Below are 22,151 nucleotides of genomic sequence, written 5' to 3' on the forward strand. Positions count from 1 at the left end.
GTGAATGCTCGAGCGTGTCGCATGCTCAGTTCCCCTTGTCAGTTTCACTCTCTCGCCAGCTTATGTTCCCGGCGTTCCCGTGGCCGCCTTGTCAGTGTGCTACCAGGTGCGTTGGCGTTAGCTCGCCTCAACAGTCAGTGATAAGTATGTCCAGCCGCTGGCGAGGCTATTCCCATAATGCAGGGGCCCAGTGCTGATGATCTGCCTGTGTGCGAGCGCTGCGTGTGCAGGCCTATCTGCGGTTGTTCTGCTGCAGGCAGGGCTCGTAGGGCATTTCTCCTCACAGCGCCGGAGACCCAACAGCGCTCCGCTCCCCCTCTCCTGCCTTGCCGCTGCCTGCCTCCCAGCTCTGCTACGGTCTCTCCAGGCGCCTCAGCACTGCCTGTGTGCCCACGTGTGTCAGCGCTGCCTCAGGGCCTCCCCAATCCGCCCCGGGTCCCGCTCCTCACCAGTCTACGATGTCGTCCCGCGCTGCAGCCTTCTGCCTTTCTCCACCATTGCGGCAACGCGATCGGGCGAGTCCAGGTCTCAGGAGCTGAGAGGTGACATCTCAAAGTCCGCCCTCACACGGACGCCGATTCCTGCCGCTCCGGTCACTGCCTCCCCATCTCCGGCTCTGTACGAGGCCGCGCTCCGGGCCCTGCGCTCCCCCGGTGTCCGCCAGCAGTGTCAGGATTCAGGGCTCCCCAGTCTCAGTAACGCCGCTCTGCCTTCAGTAGCAGCTGGTGCCCGGGGTGAAAGCGGCGAACAGTACCTCGCCTCACCACCTCAGAAGCTCCGGGCCTCCCAACGGTCGCCTGGCCTCTGGAGGATATTTCACGCCTTTCCCGGGCAGGCCGCGACTCTGTATCACTCCCCGATCTTCACCGCCCCAGTCCCGTTTTCAAGGCTGCAGGCCGTCCCAGGCTCCACACCGCCTCCCACACTCGCTCAGTGGTTCGCAGGCGTAGAGTCCCTCTTAAGGCTTTCTTTTAGGATTTGTTAGGGGTCTCGGCGACGGAGCTCTAGCAGGACACATCCGCCATGTTGGCTGGCTGGCCACGCCCCCTTAACTGTGAATTTACTCACTAGTGACATTGGACACCCTGAATACTATGAGAGGCCGAAAAGCATGGTGCTTATCCTGAGAAAGACACTGAAACAGATTGCCTTGCCCACCTACAATCAATGAGATGGTATAAAGAGAGCGTCACATCAACTGTGATGGACAATCAGTTAATGTTAACATGTTGTGGTATCCAGCCATATTTGATCAAGTTCTGGGAAGCTATGATCAAATGCTATTGACCGATTTCCGTCTGTGGATTTTCCATAGACTTCCCAGTTATTAATGACAGGTCTAGGAATTTAGATGCCTGTCCATGTGATGATGTATCAAGTCAATCTACGATCCATATTCTTTTATTTTGTAAAACGTATTCTAACCGTAGGAAAAGGTATCTAATACCCATTTTAAAAACACTGGGTTTATGACAATGTCGTACAGCATTTCTGACTATACAAATTCTGGATAATGAAATATTTACCCAGTCTGTTGTTCTTTTTTTTAAAAAGTGTTATCAATTTTAGGAAATCAATGTGAAACTGGAACCTTGAATTTTAATTATGTAGACTTGCTCTCTTTATGTAAAGTTTATGTATTTGCCTGGAAATGTTTTATAATGATGAATTATATTTGTGCTTTTATGATATATTTTTTAATCGAATAAAGCTATCTTTTTATTGAATTGAAGGTAAGCTCCTACTCTTCTTTCTTCTACATTTCAGGCACCACAATCTTTTTCCTTACGTCCACGTCCTTTAGTTCTTTTCACCTAGGTTGAATGTGACCTAACCATTACGTGAGGTTTTTCCACAACCCTCACCCCCCACGCACCCATCTCGGAATCCCAATCGTTCCTCACCTTCGAAAACACACTTCCAAGTCACCCTGACCTAGAACTAGGTACTTTTGTTACTTAACCTCTTCCCATGGCTTGCACACTGGCTCACACGCGCCTCACTACCAGCATGTTTTTGCACATTGCGCCTTAATTCTCTCTGTTTCTCCTTCGCCCCATGTGCTTGTGACATCAGCAAGTTACCAGCTCTTTGATAGCTACACGTGGTTTATCACCACACGTTTAGTAATCTACCTGTCAGCACACGCGGGTAATTTCAGTTGCTCGCTATTGCGTATTCTGTTAATAGGACTCTCGGTCCTACACATCCTTGCTGAACAGTATGTGCCTAGATCCTCTATTTGTTCTACTTTACTCACAAGCATATCTTTCACGCCGTTCTGACATAGAGGGTGTCCTCATAAACACTCTAACTGTTTTTCAAACTGCTCTCTGCCAGAGCTAATTCTCTATTGTTTCTTGATTTCTTTTTCCTCATTCTTCAGTTTTTTTCTCTATGGTTTTTAGTTAATACAGGCAAATGTATACAGGCATAATATTAATAATGTCCTGATGATGATCCTATATCTTCTGTAAGGATCGAAACGCCGTTGACTTATTGTACACCAAAAGACTTTGCTATTTAAGATTAATTATGTGTAATGGTGTCCCTTCTATAATCTGTTTGTCATACCAAAAACTGTCTCATACAAACAATTTACTCTGCCGGAGCCTTTCTGTTATGCGAGGTTGGATGCAGGCTTGTGTCAAACTTTAAATAATCTTTTTCTACATTTATTGTTTATTTACCAACCTGCATATTAAAATACCCCAGTACGGCTGGATAGCGGTAAAACTATAGTACTGATTGGGTTCATATTTATTGTTTGCTCACATTACTCCTTGTCTGGGGACCACTGTCTTTAGCAATAGACATATCTATTACAGACACACTTGCCGGAGAGGGCAAAATCGATGCTATACCTACTCATTAGATCGAACACAAATCTTACACATGAGAAAGCTCTACATGAATGGTGAAATGAGTTGGGGGTAGATATAACAGATGAGCAATGGGAGTACTCCCGTACTCGCACAAAAAATGTATCACAGAATGGCAGACACTACCTTGTACATTTCAAATTCTTGCAGAGTGTAGTATACATCAGCTAGGTTACAAAAATATGGGTTGAGAGAAGATGACAACTGTGATAGATGTGGAGCGGCAGAGGCACATTTTGCACATCTGGCATGGGACTGCCCAGCAATTCACCAATATTGGGCTGACATTATATGTGCATTACAGGATATGGGGGAGACTCCCATACCCACGACACCACTAGTGGCCTTTCTTGGTTATGTTAAGGCATTACCTAAAAGCACTAGGAATCTGATAGCAGTGGGCATATTACTAGCTAAAAGACTAGCCATGAGATGGATGATAACAAGAACCACTTCCCACACTCACAGAGTGGTGCACCAATCTATCATATTTTAACACTCAATCAGATAATTTCAATGCACTCATACCAACACGATGTAGACTGAAGAATATCTGAGGACCATACCAAGCATACCTCACTCACAGAGCCACTTCAGAAACAAACACTGAGAGACAGAACAGCATTGGAGTCTGCTAAACATGTTTGTAGCTGTATAATCCGAGTGAGAAGTGTATTCCAGTAGGGATGGATGCAGTCCAGCAGATTGTAATTTCTGGATACTATGCGAGGTAACAGGCTGGGAATGGCTGCTACTGTAATGGGGTCGGGAGAAATTGGATTGTCCAAGTATATCATCTTAAGGCTTGTTTCATTGTTTCCTATTTTTGAATTAATTATACTAGCAATGTACCAGAAGATGCTAAGTAATGTTGTTTGCCGTACAAGGAAAAGAATGTAAAAGAGGTGGGCTACTGCATTGATTGACATGTTAAAAAAAATTAAAATAAAGATTTTAAAAAAAAGAGTGCTTTGGCTTTGCTTGTCGTCCAACCCTTCGTCATGATCTCCATTGCTCACTATGTAATCATCAGAGTATTCTCCCATGTGGTCATTGTCCAGGATTGAGTCCAGGAATTCTTTGTAAAGGTTGCTTTTACCCTCCTGGTGAAAGGGTGTCAACGGGGTCAAGTGTTTCTGATAGATTCTCTCCTCTTGGACTTACTGGTTACTAAGGTCGGGGGAAAAGGTTTGCTTCTATGGTACTCTCTTAGATGGAGGGGTATGCTGTAGATAGGTGGCAAGAACAATAGCTGTCTTCCTAGGGCATTTAGTGTCCAGTTAACAGCCATTTGTACTGAGGACTCGATAATCTCTGAAAGGTCAGCCTGCTTGGGAAATATTCCTACTACTCATAAATCTCTGTAAAGAGGTTGTGGTTCTCTAATCCTTCCATGGAGCTCATGGCAATGTCAGTCACAAGTGTAAACAATTGTGTGGGGAGGGAGTTAAAAGATCACCTTTCATTCTACCTACCCATAGGACCTGTGCCTGACCTTGAGGGCAGTAGCCTTACCAAACAGGTTGTCAAGGGTGGGTGGCTTGTAATGTAGCAAAACTGTGAAATACCCAAATGAATTTGTTGTAAATTGACAGCAATGGGTTAGCATTAGCAGAAGCCATCCTGTATTTGGAAGTTATCTTATCCGTTTTGTCAAAGCAATTTTGTATTTCTGGCAGTCATTTTGTTTGCCATGTGCTCTGTCCTACCTTTCTGTTAACTGCTCTTGTAATCTGCCTAGAGACAAACTATATTTAGCATCGTCCACCTTCCCACATGCCCAGAAGGGCCTAGCTAGTAGAATGCACCTGCTTCTCTAGTATAACTGTTATTCTATTTTTGCTGCTGTATGGAGAAGTAACTCTCCTCCCACTTTGTTGAGCAAGCAGATCTTGTATACCCATATTAGTCATTTTTGCATGCTTACATGAGCCAGGACTGCCCCTTGGTCTTAGGCTGAGTATGTAATCCTACGCATATATAAGGCATATATAAGGCCTCCGTTTTCTGCACTCCTCAGACTGCCTCATTCAGTTGCTAAGGCTTCTGTGTGACATAGTCTCACTCATTTGAGGTTAATAAAGAAGTTCTTTTATATTTCAGCTTCTGTGCCAATTTATTCTTTGTTGGTTTAAAAGGACCAAGTATCAGTGGGACCCCTAAGGTTTATTGATTTCTTCAAATTAAGGGATGCCACCAGAGAAGCTCGAAATGTCCTCTATCATGAGGAACTTTCCAAATTAATGACTGCTCTAAACTAAGCCAAACTAAGGTTCAGGGGCTACCCACGCGGCCTTGTTAAGAATGCAATGAAAAGGCTTTGGTACTTCCCACGCGAGACACTGTTAGAGCCCAAACCCAAGAAATTAACTGAAAAACTGGTGTGTGTCGCTACATTCTCCACTGGTTCCTCACAGTACTAATCTGTATGTGCTTGGGTACAGGCTTGTGCCCCACTACGTTGATTTGTTGAAGGAATTCTTTTACTTTATTTGTCTTCATTGAGTAAAAATTGTGACCTCTGTCCGGCTGGACATGTCAAAAGTAATATAGAATCGATTGTGTCTATATTTATTGTTTTCATGAAATTCCTTTGCATGGGACCACTGTTGTTTTGTATAATTATGTTCCTCGAGGTCCTGTGCTGACTCGTCTGGGTGCCCTTGTTGGCTTTAATATAATATATCAACTCAAAAGCAGCACCATCAGGTTTGATAGAACATATACACAAGAGAGGTCTATTTAAAGTTGGGTCGAGACACTGCCACCACACAAGTCTATTTACTGACACCAGACCCCAGACTACGTTTACGTCTGTCAGTTGTATGCTAGGTGTATAGTCCCTACTTTCTAAATCAATTTAGAAGTACTCACATTGCAGAAATAGGGGTATTTCTGAAATAAGCCACACCCCAGACATACATCTTGATGTATATCCTCAGTTCTCAAAAAACTGTCCCTCAATGTGCAACATATAGGGCATCAATATGTCATAAAATTCTACACTTGAAAAAGCAAGAATCACACATAGATTGACTAAATGTCAGCCCTTCACAGTGAGCTGGTTTTCATAGATTTAAGTCATTACTATTTAGAATTACATAGATCAAGTTTAGTCTATGTAGTTTGCTGGTTTATACATACTAATTTAGTAGAATAATTCATAATCAATTTATCAAAAATGTTTCTAGAAAGATTTCTTGGACAATGTTAGAGTCTCAATTGTTTCCTGTACAATGCAAATCAACTTTATTTAATAAAGGGCACTAATTTAGACCGATTGAAGCCATACATACAAATTGTCCTCCTGAAAAAGGACAGACGAATTCTGTGACTGAACTGTACAATATTTGTTTGGAAATCTAGCATCAAATCTCTGTACCCTAACTTGTCAATATTATGTTTTCTCTACTTGAAAATGATCTATGGCAGAGTGTGTATCGCACAAAAGAAAGTCATTAATATACCGCACAATGGGCTAAAAAAGTGTATTCCATGCTTAGTGAAATTACTGATGACGAGTTATAGAGTGCAGACCAAAAATTTTATTTTATTTTGGCTTATTCATGGTAGTGACATATGTCCACTGTTTCATAAATCTATCCAAGTTAATTTAGAAATTATGAATTATCATAAATGACCCTGAAGCAGAAATGTAAAATGTGTGATTTATCAGAACATTTATGGCTTATTTTCCACTTTGGCTGAGGTTACCATATTTTTATAAGACAAATCTGTTGTAGCCTCAAAGCATTTGCCACCCATTAAGTGAGTGCAGTGTTGGGAGACCCAGCCTATTCAACTAAAGTTTGCATTGTTGGCACTATAAAAAAAATGTCTAGCTAAATCGGAGCCATAAGGGCAAATTAAAGCAAATTAGCCAAATGCATTGGATAAAAAACTTGTCTGAGAATTTAGAGGATTGCGGTCTGAGCGGATACAAAGCTCTAACACTCCGTGCCTGCCATCGGATATGGGGATTTACTGCTTCTGAAGGGACCACCAAGGATTAGCGTTTTATCCTGCAGTCTCTGTAACAAAGGCAGTCTCTGTATTTGAGGAAACCAGAGCGGCCATGTCTCTCTGTGAAGTTCGACTTGAGGACCTGAGGAGTCACTCAGAGACCTACAAGAGGGCAGCGGCAACAACAGGCCGCTGCTGGGAGCCACCAAACTAGTGGCAAAGCTTTAGATGATACAACTCAGGTTGACGTGGGCACAAGGAAGTCACCCCCTGGGCCCATTTAAGAAATTGACCTGTGCCAGGCAAAGTAGAGGCGACCTGGACACTCAGTGGCCACAGTGAGGAGTCAACATGTCTGAGAGGAGGCCCAGGGCGATCACCAGTCCAGCCTTATATGCATAGCATGGATAGCAGGCAAGATTAGGGATGAAGGGTCTCAGGGGGGCGGGCTGAACTGTTGCTTCAATTGCACAGACAGGGCTCAAGAACTCTACTTGCCCACTCACTTTGGCAAGTCAGATTTTATCAGTCGAGTCTGGTTTTATCAGGGAAAGCCATATTAGAGCCTACTCGCCCATTCTGGCATGCTGACAAAGAACAGGTGTTCTGTTAATTCAGAAAAAGAAGGGGAAATAAAGATGCCTTTAAATCTTGGTATTATCTTGTCACATTTGCTGTGTTCAGAGACAGAGGTCAGAGGTCAGTTTACGTCTTCTTACACTACTTTTTTTTCTGTAACTGCAGAGTACCAGTATTTTGTAAAGTGAGCTATCTGACATGCTGTACTAAGAGTGTGAAAAGAAAGGCTTTAGGATGTCTGTTTTGTTCCTACCATACAACATTTAAATAACTGATAAGTGAACTGAACAAACATTTCAAAATGTATTTCTGTAGTTATAAAGATCATTCTCTGTAATTCTGAGTTATGAAAAAAATATTTAAATAGAATGCAAAACAAATCAGAACACTTGACATGGTGATGTGCCAATGATAAATATGTTTGCCGACACCCAATTTTCTGTGGAAAATGAATATTTTTCGTTATTTATGTCCCATTATACACCCTCTCGTTCACGTCCCGAGCTCATCATGATGGTAACTAGAAAACCCGGGCACATAAACGTAAGGTTGCACACAACGCACTTCTTCCTCTAACTGCAACCACACATTCTTATGTCCAAGCCGATTCCGAGAAACTAGCCCCGTTGCAACCACGCACTCTTATGGTCAGGCCGATTCCGAGAAATAAGCCCCCCTTTGCCAAGACACAACGACCAATTCCGAGAAACCAGCGCCTGTTTGCTAAGACATGACACCAGACATCCTGTCACGACCATTTCTCTCCCTCTCATCTGAGGAACCAGTCTAGGGTTATTTCTCAACACTCTGCTTCTGCCGTGACTTCCTCATGATTATGACACAGTTACGCTGCTCCTGCCATGACTTGTGTATGATTACAACACCAATAACTGAAATTTGCTCAAGGGAAGCTCCTTCCTCTTTTCTATGTCAAGAATGTATAAATACCATGTTTTCTTTGATTAAAGTAGAGACTATTCCCGAGCCTCCTTAGGTGACTGAGCTCTCCCTTAACTCGAGTTACTGAATAAAGAACCTGAAATTCTAACCACCACGGACTCTGCTCTTCATGCTTGACCTTATTGTTATTATAGAAATTCCGATCAAGGTAAATTACTAAAATATTTACCACATTTCACAGATTAGTGTTTCTACACTATATTGTTTTATAAGTAAAGCTGCATGTTAATTGAAAAGTTTTTGGCCATTTCAATGAGAAATTTACTGTCTGTAAATGACTGTGCGCTATCACATGAAGGTTTAGTAATATAGGACCATGTGTGCAAAACCTTTTTAAGGTCACAAACAACCCAATTAGCAGAACAAGGTTGTTTGCGACCACAAAAAGGTTTAATGTGCAAAAGTCATATTGTGATTTGGTAACTTGCGAATCGCAATTTGCAGCCCTGCCAAGTATTACGCATCAGGCGTGATGCTAACGCATTTCTGTGAGGTGATCCGCATCATCGCACTGAAATGAGATGTCACGCATATAAGGGCCTGTGTCCATTAAGCGCTGTGATTTTAAAAAACTAGCGTAGGTCACTGTCAATGGCAAAGCCAGTGCTGCACTGGAGTCTTCTCAATGGGGGCTGGGCTCTGAGCTACCCGCTGGCTACAGTATATCAACTGTATTGAATCGAAGGCCTGCAGTAGCGCAGCGTACTTTCACTTTCGTGAGTCTTTTGTCAGTTAGCCACAGACTTTGATAGGCCACGTGAAAGGACGATTTGACGCCTGTGCATAGCTGCCAAGGTTTGAGATTGCTATGTGTGACATTTTCATAATATCACTGTAATTATGAGTGACATTTCAACGACTATGAGTGACATTTTCTAGCAAGCAAAATCAAGCAATTTAGACAAGTAAAACATTTAACTATAAGAAATTACACCCAACTGAGCAAAGAGATCCTAAGAAGATTTTCAAACTACCAGAAGTTGGTAGGGCACTAACCGGAGACAGGTTTTATGAGTGCAAAATAGGCAGCCAAGTAGTTTGCTTATGTGTAGCATGTCCATGGTATTAGTGGACTTATGAATGACATTTAACTACCAAATGTATGACACTTAGAGTAACACTTTCTCACAAGTAAAACCACGTAATGAGGTGCATGGACAGAGAAATATCAAACATTTTACACGAGAAGTTCTAATAATATCTTGCAACTGGAGCATACCCCATGAAATTAAAGGTTACACTTGCTTTATTATGCACTCTAAATGTCTGCAGTTTTTGTGGCAGGCTATCTTATACTATACGCAATACAATTTTTAAACAATTTGCATATTCATGTGCTTACAGTGGCAGACTGGCTCCTCGTAGCACTATAATAAGAAGTAACTAGCACTACTGAGCCAAGGAGGACAAACTTCTATTCCTCTGTGGTTACAGCTGCACTGAGCTGGAAATTGCCAGACATAATTTATCGCACATACAACATGAATACAATTTGACCTGTGCGCGCACAAAAACTCCCAGGCAGGCTTATTCTGAAATGAATGGTGTGCACTAACTTGCATTGCTGCCTTGTATTGATAAGAAAATGCTGCAGAGATCAACTGAACGGGACACACAGAGCCTGTAGCCTCACCTTCCGGTTGCCGGTAAACGAGTGCTCCTGCATGTACCAGTCTGAGCGCTTCACCACTTCGACTTTGTTTCTTCTTGTGGCTAGCTCTTCAGTTGGCTGGGCAGGAGCCAAGAGGGCACGAGTTGAAACAGCAGTCGAAGAGTGTGCCTGAGCAGAGACGTCACCGGAACTAAGCAGCATATCTTCACTGCGAGAAGTGCTGTATTCTGGCAGGTAATGGCGCTTAATGACTTCTGTTATTACTCGCTCGGTTGGACTGCGAGAGTCCGGATCAGTCGGAAAAAAAAAACAGATCCGGCTCGGTCGGAGTGATTTCCGACCCAGATCGGAATCGGCCCCTTGGTAGTTAAATGTCATTCATAAGTCCACTAATACCATGGACATGCCACACATAAGCAAAAAAGTTGGCTGCCTATTTTGCACTCATACAATCTGTCTCCGGTAAGTGCCCTCCAGTTTCTGGTAGTTCGCAGCAGTTTTAAAATCTTCCTAGTTTCTCTTTGCTCATTTGGGTGTAATTTCTTATAGTTAAATGTTTTACTTGTCTACATTGCTTGATTTTGCTTACTAGAAAGTGTCGCTCATAGTCGTTGAAATGTCACTCGTGATTACAGTGACATTATGAAAATGTCCCACATAGCAATCTCAAACCTTGGCAGCTAAGAATTTGGGTTTGCGAATCGGTATTTGGAAGAGGCGTGTTCAGGGCGTCCCTTCTTAAAACGATTTGCAGTGGCATGCATGAATGCTTTGTGATCAATTTAAGGTCATCAAACATTCACTTCAAGTGGTAACCAGTCTCCATTGGACCCCTTACCCTTTGAGAATGTGATACAAATTTTTATTAGGAGCAGGTAGTGAACTCAAAGACGACTCCCTACTCTTAAAAAAAATCAAACTTACGGGGCATGGCCAAGATGACAGCAAGGTAGGACGCTTCTCGCTGTCTCTCCCACCCGAATTTATAGCACTTTTCTCGGAGCAGCACAGCCTCTGAAACACCCAAGGAAAGGCAAGATCCCTGAGCAAGGGATCCCTGCAGTGCGGCCCTGGGGCGAAGCAAGCAGTGCCGCGATCAACTGCGGTAGACCTTGAGGTTGCAGCCGATTGAGGACACGAGCACCAGGGGCGCTGCAACAGGAACTCCGAGGAGGAAGTGGCGGGACACAGGCTGAGGGTTCCAGTGAGCTGCACTTTGAGAAATTGAGCAGAACACGTGGCGGGGAGAGAGCTGGGCCTAGCCACGGGCCTGGGCAGCCCCCTGAGTGTCGTAGGCACCGGGGGGCGCGTCAGACGTGAGCCCTGAGGTGAGCTGAATTTTGATGGGATCACTGGACGGCCGCGAACGATTGATGCGTGGTACGCAACCGAGGAAGAGAGACGGACAAGGTGGAGGCCTCGCACGACCTGGGACCCAGAGAGACTGCGTAGGGTGTCTAGCGGGGCGCTGATCTACAGAGAGGAGCAACTGGGGGAGGCTTGAGGGCATTACTGCACTGGCCCATCTGCTTTTGAGTCCGTCACTATCTGTGGTTAATATTTATGACATAAATGTAAAGGCCACAGGACAAATAAAATGGCTCTACTGATAGATTTCTGCTAGTGACGTCGCTGACGTCACTCATTTTGGCATTAAGTGATACTAAATAGAAAGAAATGGTATTAGAGTCGGGCAGTGTGAGAGGCCCACTTCAAGTTTAATACTTTGATGTCACTGTTTTTGGCAGCATGTAAGGCACCCGGGGCTGAGAGATATATCAATCAACAACTATTTAGATTGAGAGCACTTATAAAGCAAGTTGAAAGCGAGGGCATTGGATCAGAAGCAGGCCTCTGGGTTTGTAAAGGTGGGTTGTTTTTAGCGTTTCGAAACGCGGGCCGGTTTTTCTTACCGTTATTGTGTACAATGTATTTGTGTGTATATTTTTGTGGATCTCTGTACGTTCTTGTGCATACATCGTATAACTATGTGTGTATGTAGATATATGCATGGTTTGTCCTCGCCTCATGTTAAAATCTTGGCAGGTCCACTCAGCCTCTCATCCATCCAACTGCGATACAATTGTAAGTACTGGGTAGATTAACAGTAAACCATTGAGTAGAGTTAGCAGTGAATAGCAACCGGGCCAGAATAGCTCAATGGGTGGTGGAAAGATTTACAGATTCATGTGTAATATTTTGTTATGTTGTTATATAATGTTATGTTACGTTACCTTAATGTTATGTTACGTTACCTTTCATGGGCTAAACCGCACGGGCGAGGCCGATTGCATTGCAAAAACCCACCACAGCACCATCACAACATCTCCTCAGCATCACTAAACACCCCCAAAGCACCCCACAGTACTGTATCAGCACAGCACCATCTTTACATCACTGTTCCACCAGTACAGCAGCAACTCAGCATCACTCCACACCAACTCAGCACCACCTCACCATTACTCAGCACCAGCACAGCACCACCTGAGCGCCACCTCAACATCACTCAGCACCAGCACAGCACTACTTCCGTACCACCACGGCACCACCTAGCACCAGCTCAGCATCAGCACAGCACCACCTCTGCATTAGTGCACCACCACCAGTGCAGCCCCACCTCAGCACCAGTGCAGCCCCAACACAGCAGCAACTCTGCACTAATGTGCCCCACATCAGCGCAGTACCACCTCAGCATCAGTGCAGCATCACCTTAGCTCAGCACCAAATCAACATCACTCATCATCACCTGAGCATAGTGCAGCACCAACATCTAAGCAGTTCACAAAATAATCACACTCCACATTTTATAACATTCACCGCAACATAATTAAACACAACATATTTACACTCAACTCAACATAAAAACACCCCACATAAATGCACTCTACACCACATACCAGCAATCCACATAAATGCACTCCACAAAACGCATAATTCAAATTAGCATAATTTCATTCAATGCCAGTTACTAACCCTGTAATCTCTCCCTCACATATCCACTGCCTCTCATCACACTGCCAATACCCTCTGTCATCTCGCAATTCCACTACCCCCTCTCATCCCTCCCTCACACTCACTATCTCCTCTCTATACTGCCTGCTCACACATGCTTCCTTCCTGTACCACCTCGCGCGGTGCCAGGGAAAGGAAAGAGTAAAATTCCTCACAGTATCATCCTGACTTCACCATCTTGCCTGTTCAGTCACCCCTTTGAAGTATGAGTTAACTGTTGTAAAGTTACGTGACTTAGTTTTTTATTTAAAATACAAAACCTGTAAATGCGTGGACATACCTTTTAAAAAAACGAGGGCGAAGTCAGACGTTGCAGAGGAGTTTCATTAAGATGAATAGGCAGATTTTGGGAGGGGTGCTATAGGTTTGAAAAGGGGGTGTCCCAAAAGATGTTTAGGGAGTATTTTTTTGGGGTCAGGTGGAGGAATAGTAGTAAAACGAAGGTGACCCCTGTCGTATGGATTTTCCATACACTGCCAACTAATACCAAATAAAATATCTATCACATTCTGAACGTCTTTATGATTATCCACTTGTATTTGGCTTATTTCAAATATCTTAAAATATATTAAAGAGGACAGGGCGGAGAATGCATCACAACGCATTTCGCTAACCGCCACTTGGCAGCGACAAGTGACAATGGCCGGACGTGGCGGGCTCGTGCCCTCGTCCGCTAACAGCTGAATTTGAGAGTCACGCGCCATACCTGATGTATAAGTTTGGTCCTTCGTATGGGCACCACAGCAGAACAGGAGGGTGGACAGGAGTAAAACAAGGCAGTCCTGAGCCCTACAGAAGACCATGCTCACGTGGCTCGCGTGCGCGGGTCAGGAGAGGCGTTCCGCTCCATGACCCGCCCTGTGTCTTTCTTTATTGCGGCGCTGTGTGGTGTTCTCCTTGGTCGGGTTCCGGGTACCTCCGCTGCACGCGCGCAATCTTCAGCAGAGGTTCGTTCCGCTTAGCGCGAAAGGAACGGTGTGACCTTCCACACCACCGTACTTGCAATGACGTTAGAAAAGGTGCCTTTGTGATGTGATGGGTTTTGTTTGTGGAAAAGGGCGCTGGAATGTGGCTGGATTCCAACGTCGAAACGAACGACGTTTTCGTCTGTAGTCTAGAGTTATTTGTTAAACAGTGGCTGGTGTTTTGAATAACGGAGTCAAAAATGAAATAATGATCCGAGCGGCTCTATGATGCCACGATTATTCTAAGGAGTGCGAATGAGATATTTGCAACATTTGTTTGGCCACCCTCAACACTCCGACATGGTATTAAGAGCCAGCTAATATTGGGACGCACTAGTCCTCCCATGTCGGGTTGTTAAGACATACGTGCCAAAGTGAGATATTTGGAAAACAAAACGGGAACACGTATTTCCACATTGGGTTATATTGAGGCAGAGCCAACTTTAGGTGGGACACCTAAAATAACGCCATTTAGGCTTTAAAAATCGTGAGTTCCACGCGTAAGTTGGGGCATGTATGGTGAGGGTATTTTTTTCTTCCTTTGTAATTTCATATGGCAACCGTACATTGCATGAGCTTGAACAGATCTGATTCCAGTGAAAATTAATATCTTCACTCTAAGAGCGGAATTCACAAATTCTTAACAATACACAACGTTTGAAATAAAACTATCCCATGATCTCCCATGTTCTGTGGCAGACTCTAAGGCGTGTCCATTGAAAAAGTCACACGACTCTTTACAGTAACGTTTTCTGCTACTTAACACACAAAAATAATGCAGTAGGAATATTAACCCACCTATGTACCTAACTAAGTATTTATGATTTAGGACAGATGACTGAGTTCTGCAGAGATGAATATAGATGTCAGGTGCCGCCGAATGTGATCATAAAATGGTCAACAAGATTAATGTGCTGGATACAAACAACGCTGTGCTTGTGTTTTTTCCAAAGTTTTTGTTTGCCGTCATCTTGCCTTTCCATAATACGGTAAACAAAATATGCTAGTATTTATAAACTCAGTGGTACTCAGTATTTGACCAAGGAAGGTTTAAGTGCCCTCAACATTAATACATTATGATCATTAACTTACTGAGATACCAATGCTTGAAGAAATGAAAATTAGCACTCTATACATATTTTTAGGGTCAGTGACTGCTGACGTGTCTGGATGTGGTGATGATGCTATATTATGACAAGCTAAATGTCAACTGACAAAGTGCATTAGAAGCACTGCTTTAATTGCTGCATTGAGCTGCTGCCTCTTACCAAAGAACCACCAAAAGTATCCCATTGAGTTCTTTAAAAAAATCACATCATCTTTTTATTAATGGTCGTTATTTTGGTTTTCACTTGATTATATGACTTGAAATAAAAAAAAGTTCAAAAAAATACACTTTATTCGATTTGGTTAAAATCATAAAAGCCAATAAAAACGCAGTAATATATACAATTTAAAAAGTACATACAGATCTTCTGGGTGTGCAACACTTTAGACAGTCATGAATAACGGAACAGTAGTGTCAACAATCATGTTACAACGTTACCCTTTTTGAACCTCGACTTGATTCTAAATGCAGCGACTAAAAAGCTAGCCACAGTGTATGTAATGAAGATATTACCTGAAGACTGTAAGTACAACAGGGAAGGCCTGACTTGTATAAAACCGGCATCCTTAAAAACAGGTACTAAATATTTGTTTCTTGGCTCCCTGAAAAAACTGCAAAACATCATAAAATGCAACGTGTCCTGTGTTGAAAATTCATCACATTTACATTTACTTGCATTCTTATTTCTTTCATTGATGTCATGTATAGTCAATTACAGTATCCATTAAAAACCATCCCAGCGTCCAGTGCATATCAGACCAATGTTCTTCGCCAGGGTGTGATAATATTCAATAAACTTTACATTATCATCACAACTCTCCCACAGAGCCTCGGTCTCAATCCACAGCTCCTTGTCCTCATTCACTAGACCTGATTCTTGTTTCACCTGCTTCTTTACCTGCCCCTTTGCCCCCGGAGAGTTGTGGAGTCTGTCGGTTGGAGATTTATTTATTTATTTATTTATGCGTTTTTATATAGCGTGGACTTTACCCGAAGGTGTCAGAGCAACAATAGTAACAGAACTGATACATGAGAACATTACAAGTGCACAAAATACAAAAGCAAACGTTACATTAAATGAAGCAAAAATGACAATTGTGAGCCAACAAAGTACAAGAGGTAGCAAACGGTGCATTACAAAAGTGACAATCGTGAACCAACAAAATACAAGAGGTAGCAAACGGTGCATTACAAGAGGAAAAAGTGACGTGTGCAGGTTACAAAAGCGTACATAGTAGACAGAGGTATAATACTGCAATATATGGAGGACACAAACACAAGAGCAAACGTTACGTGGGCAATGGTGGCACTTGTGCAGGTATCGAGAACAAACAAATGTAAGAGGTAGAAAACAGTGTGTTACTAGAGAAAGTGACGGGTGCATGTTACACACGAGTACCAAACACAGGTAGAAAGATAAAACTGCAGTAAATGGCAGACTCTCAAACCACAAGAACACACTGGGAAGACACTTCCATAGTCCAGTAAAGTGGATTTTTCTATAGTGGAAGGGCTTCCTTCAGATAATAGAGAGGGCATGAATTACATTTGGAAGTGTCTTTGAAGGAGAAAAACTTTGAGGTCAGTTTTGAAGGCCTGGGAGGAGGTGGGGGTCCGGAGCTGTGGCGGAAGGGAGTTCCAGATTCTCACTGCGTTGCCTGAAAAGGATTGTGCCATCGTTCTTTCCTCCTTGAAAGTGATAGGTTCAAGCAGAAGATGTTCCGCATTACGTGATGGTCTAGAGCCTCCAGAGAGTTTCAGTTTATTCGCCAGGTAGCAAGGAGAGGAGGAGTGCAAAGCTTTGTGGGTGATACAAGCAGTCTTGTAGATAGCTCTAGCCTCGATTGGAAGCCAGCGGAGGGTGGATAGCGTCGGTGTGATGTGGTCGCTTCTTTTGGCCCATAAATGAAACGAGCTGCTGAATGGAAAACCGATTTAAGGGGGGACAAGTGGCATTTGGGGAGGCCAGTAAGAAGAGAGAGGACCAGCGATTGCACCAGGGTTATAAGGTCCTGCTCCGGGAAGAAGCGACAGATTCCCCAAAGAAGGCCAAGATGGTATTGAGCAGACTTTGCAATGGAATTGTTGTGGGGGATTAGATTGAGTTTGTTGTCGAGAATGACACCCAGGGATTTTGCGCTGTCGCCAATGATGGGTTTAGTGTTAAGGAGATTCAACTGATCCTTCCATGAATGCACTGGGGGAGGAGAGATTGAAGAGGAGGAATTCGGTTTTGGAGGGATTCAGAATCAGTTGATGAGTAAACATCCAGTTATGAATGGAGTCGAGAGTAGAGTTTAGGATAGAGAGATCGTGAGTGGAGGCAACCTTGAGGTATATTTGAGTTTTGTCAGCATAGAGATGATAGTGGATCCCGGATTTTCTTAGAAGATTTCCTAGTGGTTCTAAATAGAGATTGAACAATGTGGGTGCAAGTATAGAGCCTTGAGGAACACCTTGACCTACCGCCACAGGAGAAGAAAGACTGTTCGCTATTTTGATCATTTGGGATCTATCAGAAAGGAAGGAGGCAAACCATTTAAGCACAGTGCCCTCCATGCCCATTCTCTGTTTAAGAATGTTGAGGAGGGTGTTGTGATTGACAGTGTCAAAGCCTGCAGAAAGGTCAACGAGAATCAGAAGACAGGACCCCCCTGAGTCGAGGATCCTCAGCGCGTCATCAACCACTTGCAGTAGGGCTGTTTCAGTGCTGCAGTTTTGAATGAAGCCAGACTGGAAATTGTCAAGAAGATCATTGTCCTTGATATGACGAGAGAGTTGTTTCGCTACACATCTTTCTGTAATTTTCGCAAGAAAGGGTAAGTTAGTGATGGGGCGGAAGTTGTTGAGGTCAGATGCATCAGCAGTTGGTTTTTTAAGAAGTGGGGTGACCTGCCCAGTTTTGAAGGAGACGGGAAGGGAGTCTTGATAGAGGGAGATGTTGACCAGAGTGGTCCAGTAGGAGAGGGAAAGGGTGTAAAAGTCAATGGCACTGGGTATGGGGTCCAGATGATGATTGGAGGGCTTTGTTTCGCAGATGCACTTGAGAAGGGCATCTTCAGATATGGGGTCAAAGTTTTGCCAAATGGCTAAGGATTTGCACTCCTCTGGAGGGGTAGGATGAGCGACCTGATCCACAAGAGATTTCACTTTTTCGTCGAAGAATATAGCGAAATCCGCTGCTCTCTTTGCAGAATCCTCCAACTTGGAGGATGGGGGAGAGCAGTCAGGAATTTTCTCTGGGAGAAGTCTAGATTAATCTAAGAATTCAGGTCTTGTATCTGGAGTTGGGCTGCATACAATCTACATGTTAATCTTGGCTGAACAACTTGGCATCTCATTAAACTAATCAGGTGAATAAAGACAGGACAGCCCAAACACTTATACAGACACAAATATTTGATTATTGGCAACTAGCATCTCCACTACACATGTATATAAAGCCCGAGGATCAATACATGGGTCATTTTTTATCATACTCTCTGCTGGCAATAATGCTTGATGCTGCTGCTGAGTTTTTGGGTTGCTCGCCACGCCACCGCTGCAGTCGGACCTGCGAACACCGAACCCTGGTGGGACTCGCTGGCCCTTGATTCCCTCATTGGTCGCAGCTGCCGCTGGGGGAGGCGTGGTGATTGCGCTATTTAGCGCTGCCTCAACCCCCGTGGCGCGGGTTGTTACAGGGGACATTATGACCATACTCTCTGCTGGCATTACTGCTTGACGCTGCTGCTGAGTTTTTAGGCTGCTCTCAATGCCACCGCTGCAGTGAGGCCCGCGAACACCGAACCCTGGTAGTACTCGCTGTCCCAAGGTACACTGGCCCTTGATTAACACATTGGTTGTAGCTGCCGCTGGGGGAGGTGTGGTGATTTCGCTATTTAGCGCTGCCTCAACCCCCACGGCGCCGGGCAAAGGGCGGGCTCATCTGATCCCGTCCGAGACTGATCGAGGCTGGGCCACCCCCCTGAAAATTCATGCTACGTGAGTCGCCATGTTGAATGACTGGACATTTGGTAATATTTTTTGAAATTGGGGGAGTGTTCGGGGGTCTTAAAGAGTGAAGTTTTGGGATTATAGCATTTGAAGTATTGTAGGGAGTTTGTCAGTTCTACCCAATTAAACAATAATTTTATCTGCATTTTCCCTATATCAAGGAAGCTCAGTCATTATACAAGTATGGGTGAGAGTGCCCCTCCACATATAAGGCCAAACACTATGTTATGTTATGTTAACAGTTTTGTAAAGCGCAAACAGCTGCCCCCGCAACGGGGCGTCCCGGCAATGGAACCATAACACAACCAACTGAAACAAGGGGAAGGGAGGGACCTAACAGAGGGGGAAGAGATAGGTTTTAGTTGCTCTGCGGAAAGCTAGAATGTTGTCAATGCATCGGATATTGAGGGGGAGGGAGTTCCATAATTTGGCCCCCAGTAGTTTGAAGGAGCGCCCTCCGATGCGGCAGAACCTAGTGTGGGGTACCATTGCTAGGTGTTGCCCCATGGACCTGAGGTTCCGTTTGGGAGTGTAGGGGGTCAACAGCGAGCGGAGTAGCTCCGGGCCTTCGTTCTTCAAGATTTTAAAGGCGAATATGAGGGCCTTGAACTGGATGCGGGCTTCCATGGGTAACCAATGTAATCTATGAATGGTCGCTCTCGCCGAGCATCTTCTTGGGAGACCTACTATAGCCCTTGCCGCCGAGTTTTGGATCCGTTGGAGTCTCTTAACTTCAGTTTTATTAGCTCCTAACAACAAGACACTCGCGTAGTCCAGTCTGGACAGAATGGTAGATTGTACGATGAGTTGTCGAGTTTTGGAGTCAAAATAGCCTAAGATGGGGGTGAGGCTTCTCAGTAAGCCAATGCAGGTTGCGGCAACTTTTTTAGTGTGCGACTGGAAGCTAAGAGCAGAGTCCAGCCACACTCCCAGGTTTTTAGCTAGAGTCTTTGGGGGGGGTGCTGGGCCCAGTGATTGGGGCCACCAGAGGTCATTCCAGTTGTCACTATTTTTCCCCATTATCAGCACCTCTGTTTTGCCGCCGTTGAGTTGAAGGCAATTAGCCGTCATCCATTTAGCAACGGCAGTCAGACCATCCCTGAATCTAGTGGCATCGGGAGAGGGGGCCTGGTTGAGGCTGATGACCAACTGGGTGTCGTCGGCGTACGACACCATTGTGAGGCCCCATTTCTTGGCAACCTCCGCCAAGGGTTGCATGTATAGGTTAAACAAGGAGGGACTGAAGGCAGAGCCCTGTGGAACTCCTTGTCCTATATTTTGAGGTTGGGAGATAAACTAGAGAAAAGGCCTGGGCGAACCCCCACTGTGAAACCCACAGCTATCGATAAAATGTTACGCCAGGGAATTGGGGCTGTTTCCAGCGAGATAGAACGTACCGAGAGACGCCTCTCCCTAACACCAAAGATCCCAAGAATTACACCAACTTTGGAAACAGGAGCTTTTGATTCTCCCCAAACAATAAATCTCTCATTTACTCCTGACTTAATGTCTGTCCAAGAAAATGCAATTCTTGAAAATGTATGTAAAATTGACTGGGGGGGGGGCAAATAGGATAGGTGGCCAGCGGAAACAAAAAGCTCGTAAGGGGGGGAAGCAAGCAAACCGTACACCGAGGGTAGCACCAAAACAAAAGACAGAGGGCAATGTAGCTGGCATAAACAGTACAGAGCAAATGGAGCCTCCGATATGGGCGTCAACTTTGGTTAAAGAGTTCAAAACTCACTTTGAAAATCTTGTAAAATCTGAGCTCGAAGTTGTAACGAGACATATAGAGAGGCTGACTTGGTTGGTAGATACTCGGGGGAGGAAAATAGACTCAGCTCTGAATACTTTTGAAACCAACAAATCTGTGGATCACGCCTCAGTTCACCAACGCAAACATTTGGTCCCATCTGTCTCTACTGCTCTACACGCATCAATTCCCCCAATTGGGCCTATCCCCACCACTCAACAAGTTGTAGATCCAGTTGTTTTCCAAAATGGGGCAACACAAGCTGAGGATATTGCCCATGGCACTAGGAATACGTTAACAACCTTAGGCCCCGTAATGGAACAAAACTTATCTAGCAATCGCAAAGGAGATAATGGGAATACTCGCCAATCTAACTTACCGACAACTAACACTTCCCTGTCATGCATAGACCTACCTCCAGCTTCTACTCCCTATGTTGTTATATTAGCTGGAGTACCAGAGTTGAAAATAGGTAGTGGGAAGTCTTATCCTGAATTGAAAAACAAAATTATTTTTTGGCTAATCAAATATAGACCTCTTCCACCCTTAATACAGAGTGAAATTGTATTCGCTAGGAGAGTTAGCTGGTTGGGACAGAGGCGGAAATAAATTCCGAAGGGATTGAGTTTTGATTAACTTTAGGGACACTAGCGTGGTCCAGTATATTCTCAAATGGGGATTGCACAGGGAGAACAGTGGCATCCAGACACTCCCTTTTATTCTATTTTTATCCACACAGTCTCTTATTAAAACAGATGGGAAGTGTATACAAAAAGTGGGAAATGAGAACCCAGACTGAAAATTTGCTAAACATGGGTCGGGCCCAGAAATCATCTTGTATTTCAATATCCCAGTTAGCAACAGATACAGTAACCTAGATCTAATCGATTGACTGGATCCTACAGTTAAACAAATAGAAGGTACAACTATACAGTCAGTTGAGTACCAAAACTGTGAAAGATCTGAGCCTGTTGGTCACCCTCTTAGGAAAACTCATGAGGCTATAGTGGCACTCAGCAGTTCTGGTGACCCTATTAATACATCAGGGAAGCCTCATGGTACCACACAGGGTCGGGAGGGGATTCCCCGTCAAATGTCCCACCAGGAGGAGGGACCCCTGCACATACAGATTGACACAGCAAAATACCAGCAGAATACTAAGATTTTATCCTGAAACAAAGCAGATCTTATCTCTAAAATGGACCTCTCCGATTGGGGAGAATATATCGATGCACATGAGCTATGTCTTTTTCAAGAAACATGGTCTACCTTACCACTGTATAGAGTAGGATATGTTGCATACTTCATTCCAGCCTTCCAG

General features: G+C 44.2%; 1 protein-coding gene across 1 annotated transcript in view; it reads right to left on the minus strand.

Annotated features, from left to right (window-relative positions):
- LOC147698137 (uncharacterized) overlaps positions 1-13,898 on the minus strand; it is a 910,572-nt gene extending 896,674 nt beyond the window's left edge. The window contains exon 1 of the mRNA XM_086933401.1: positions 13,715-13,898. Coding sequence (XP_086789527.1) covers positions 13,715-13,811 — 97 coding nt within the window. The 5' untranslated portion in view covers positions 13,812-13,898. The remainder of the gene's footprint in view (positions 1-13,714) is intronic.
- Between the last annotated feature and the right edge of the window lie 8,253 nt (positions 13,899-22,151).

This window comes from Lissotriton vulgaris, chromosome 8 (assembly GCF_964263255.1).
Source record: "Lissotriton vulgaris chromosome 8, aLisVul1.2, whole genome shotgun sequence".
NCBI classification, from domain to species: domain Eukaryota; kingdom Metazoa; phylum Chordata; class Amphibia; order Caudata; family Salamandridae; genus Lissotriton; species Lissotriton vulgaris.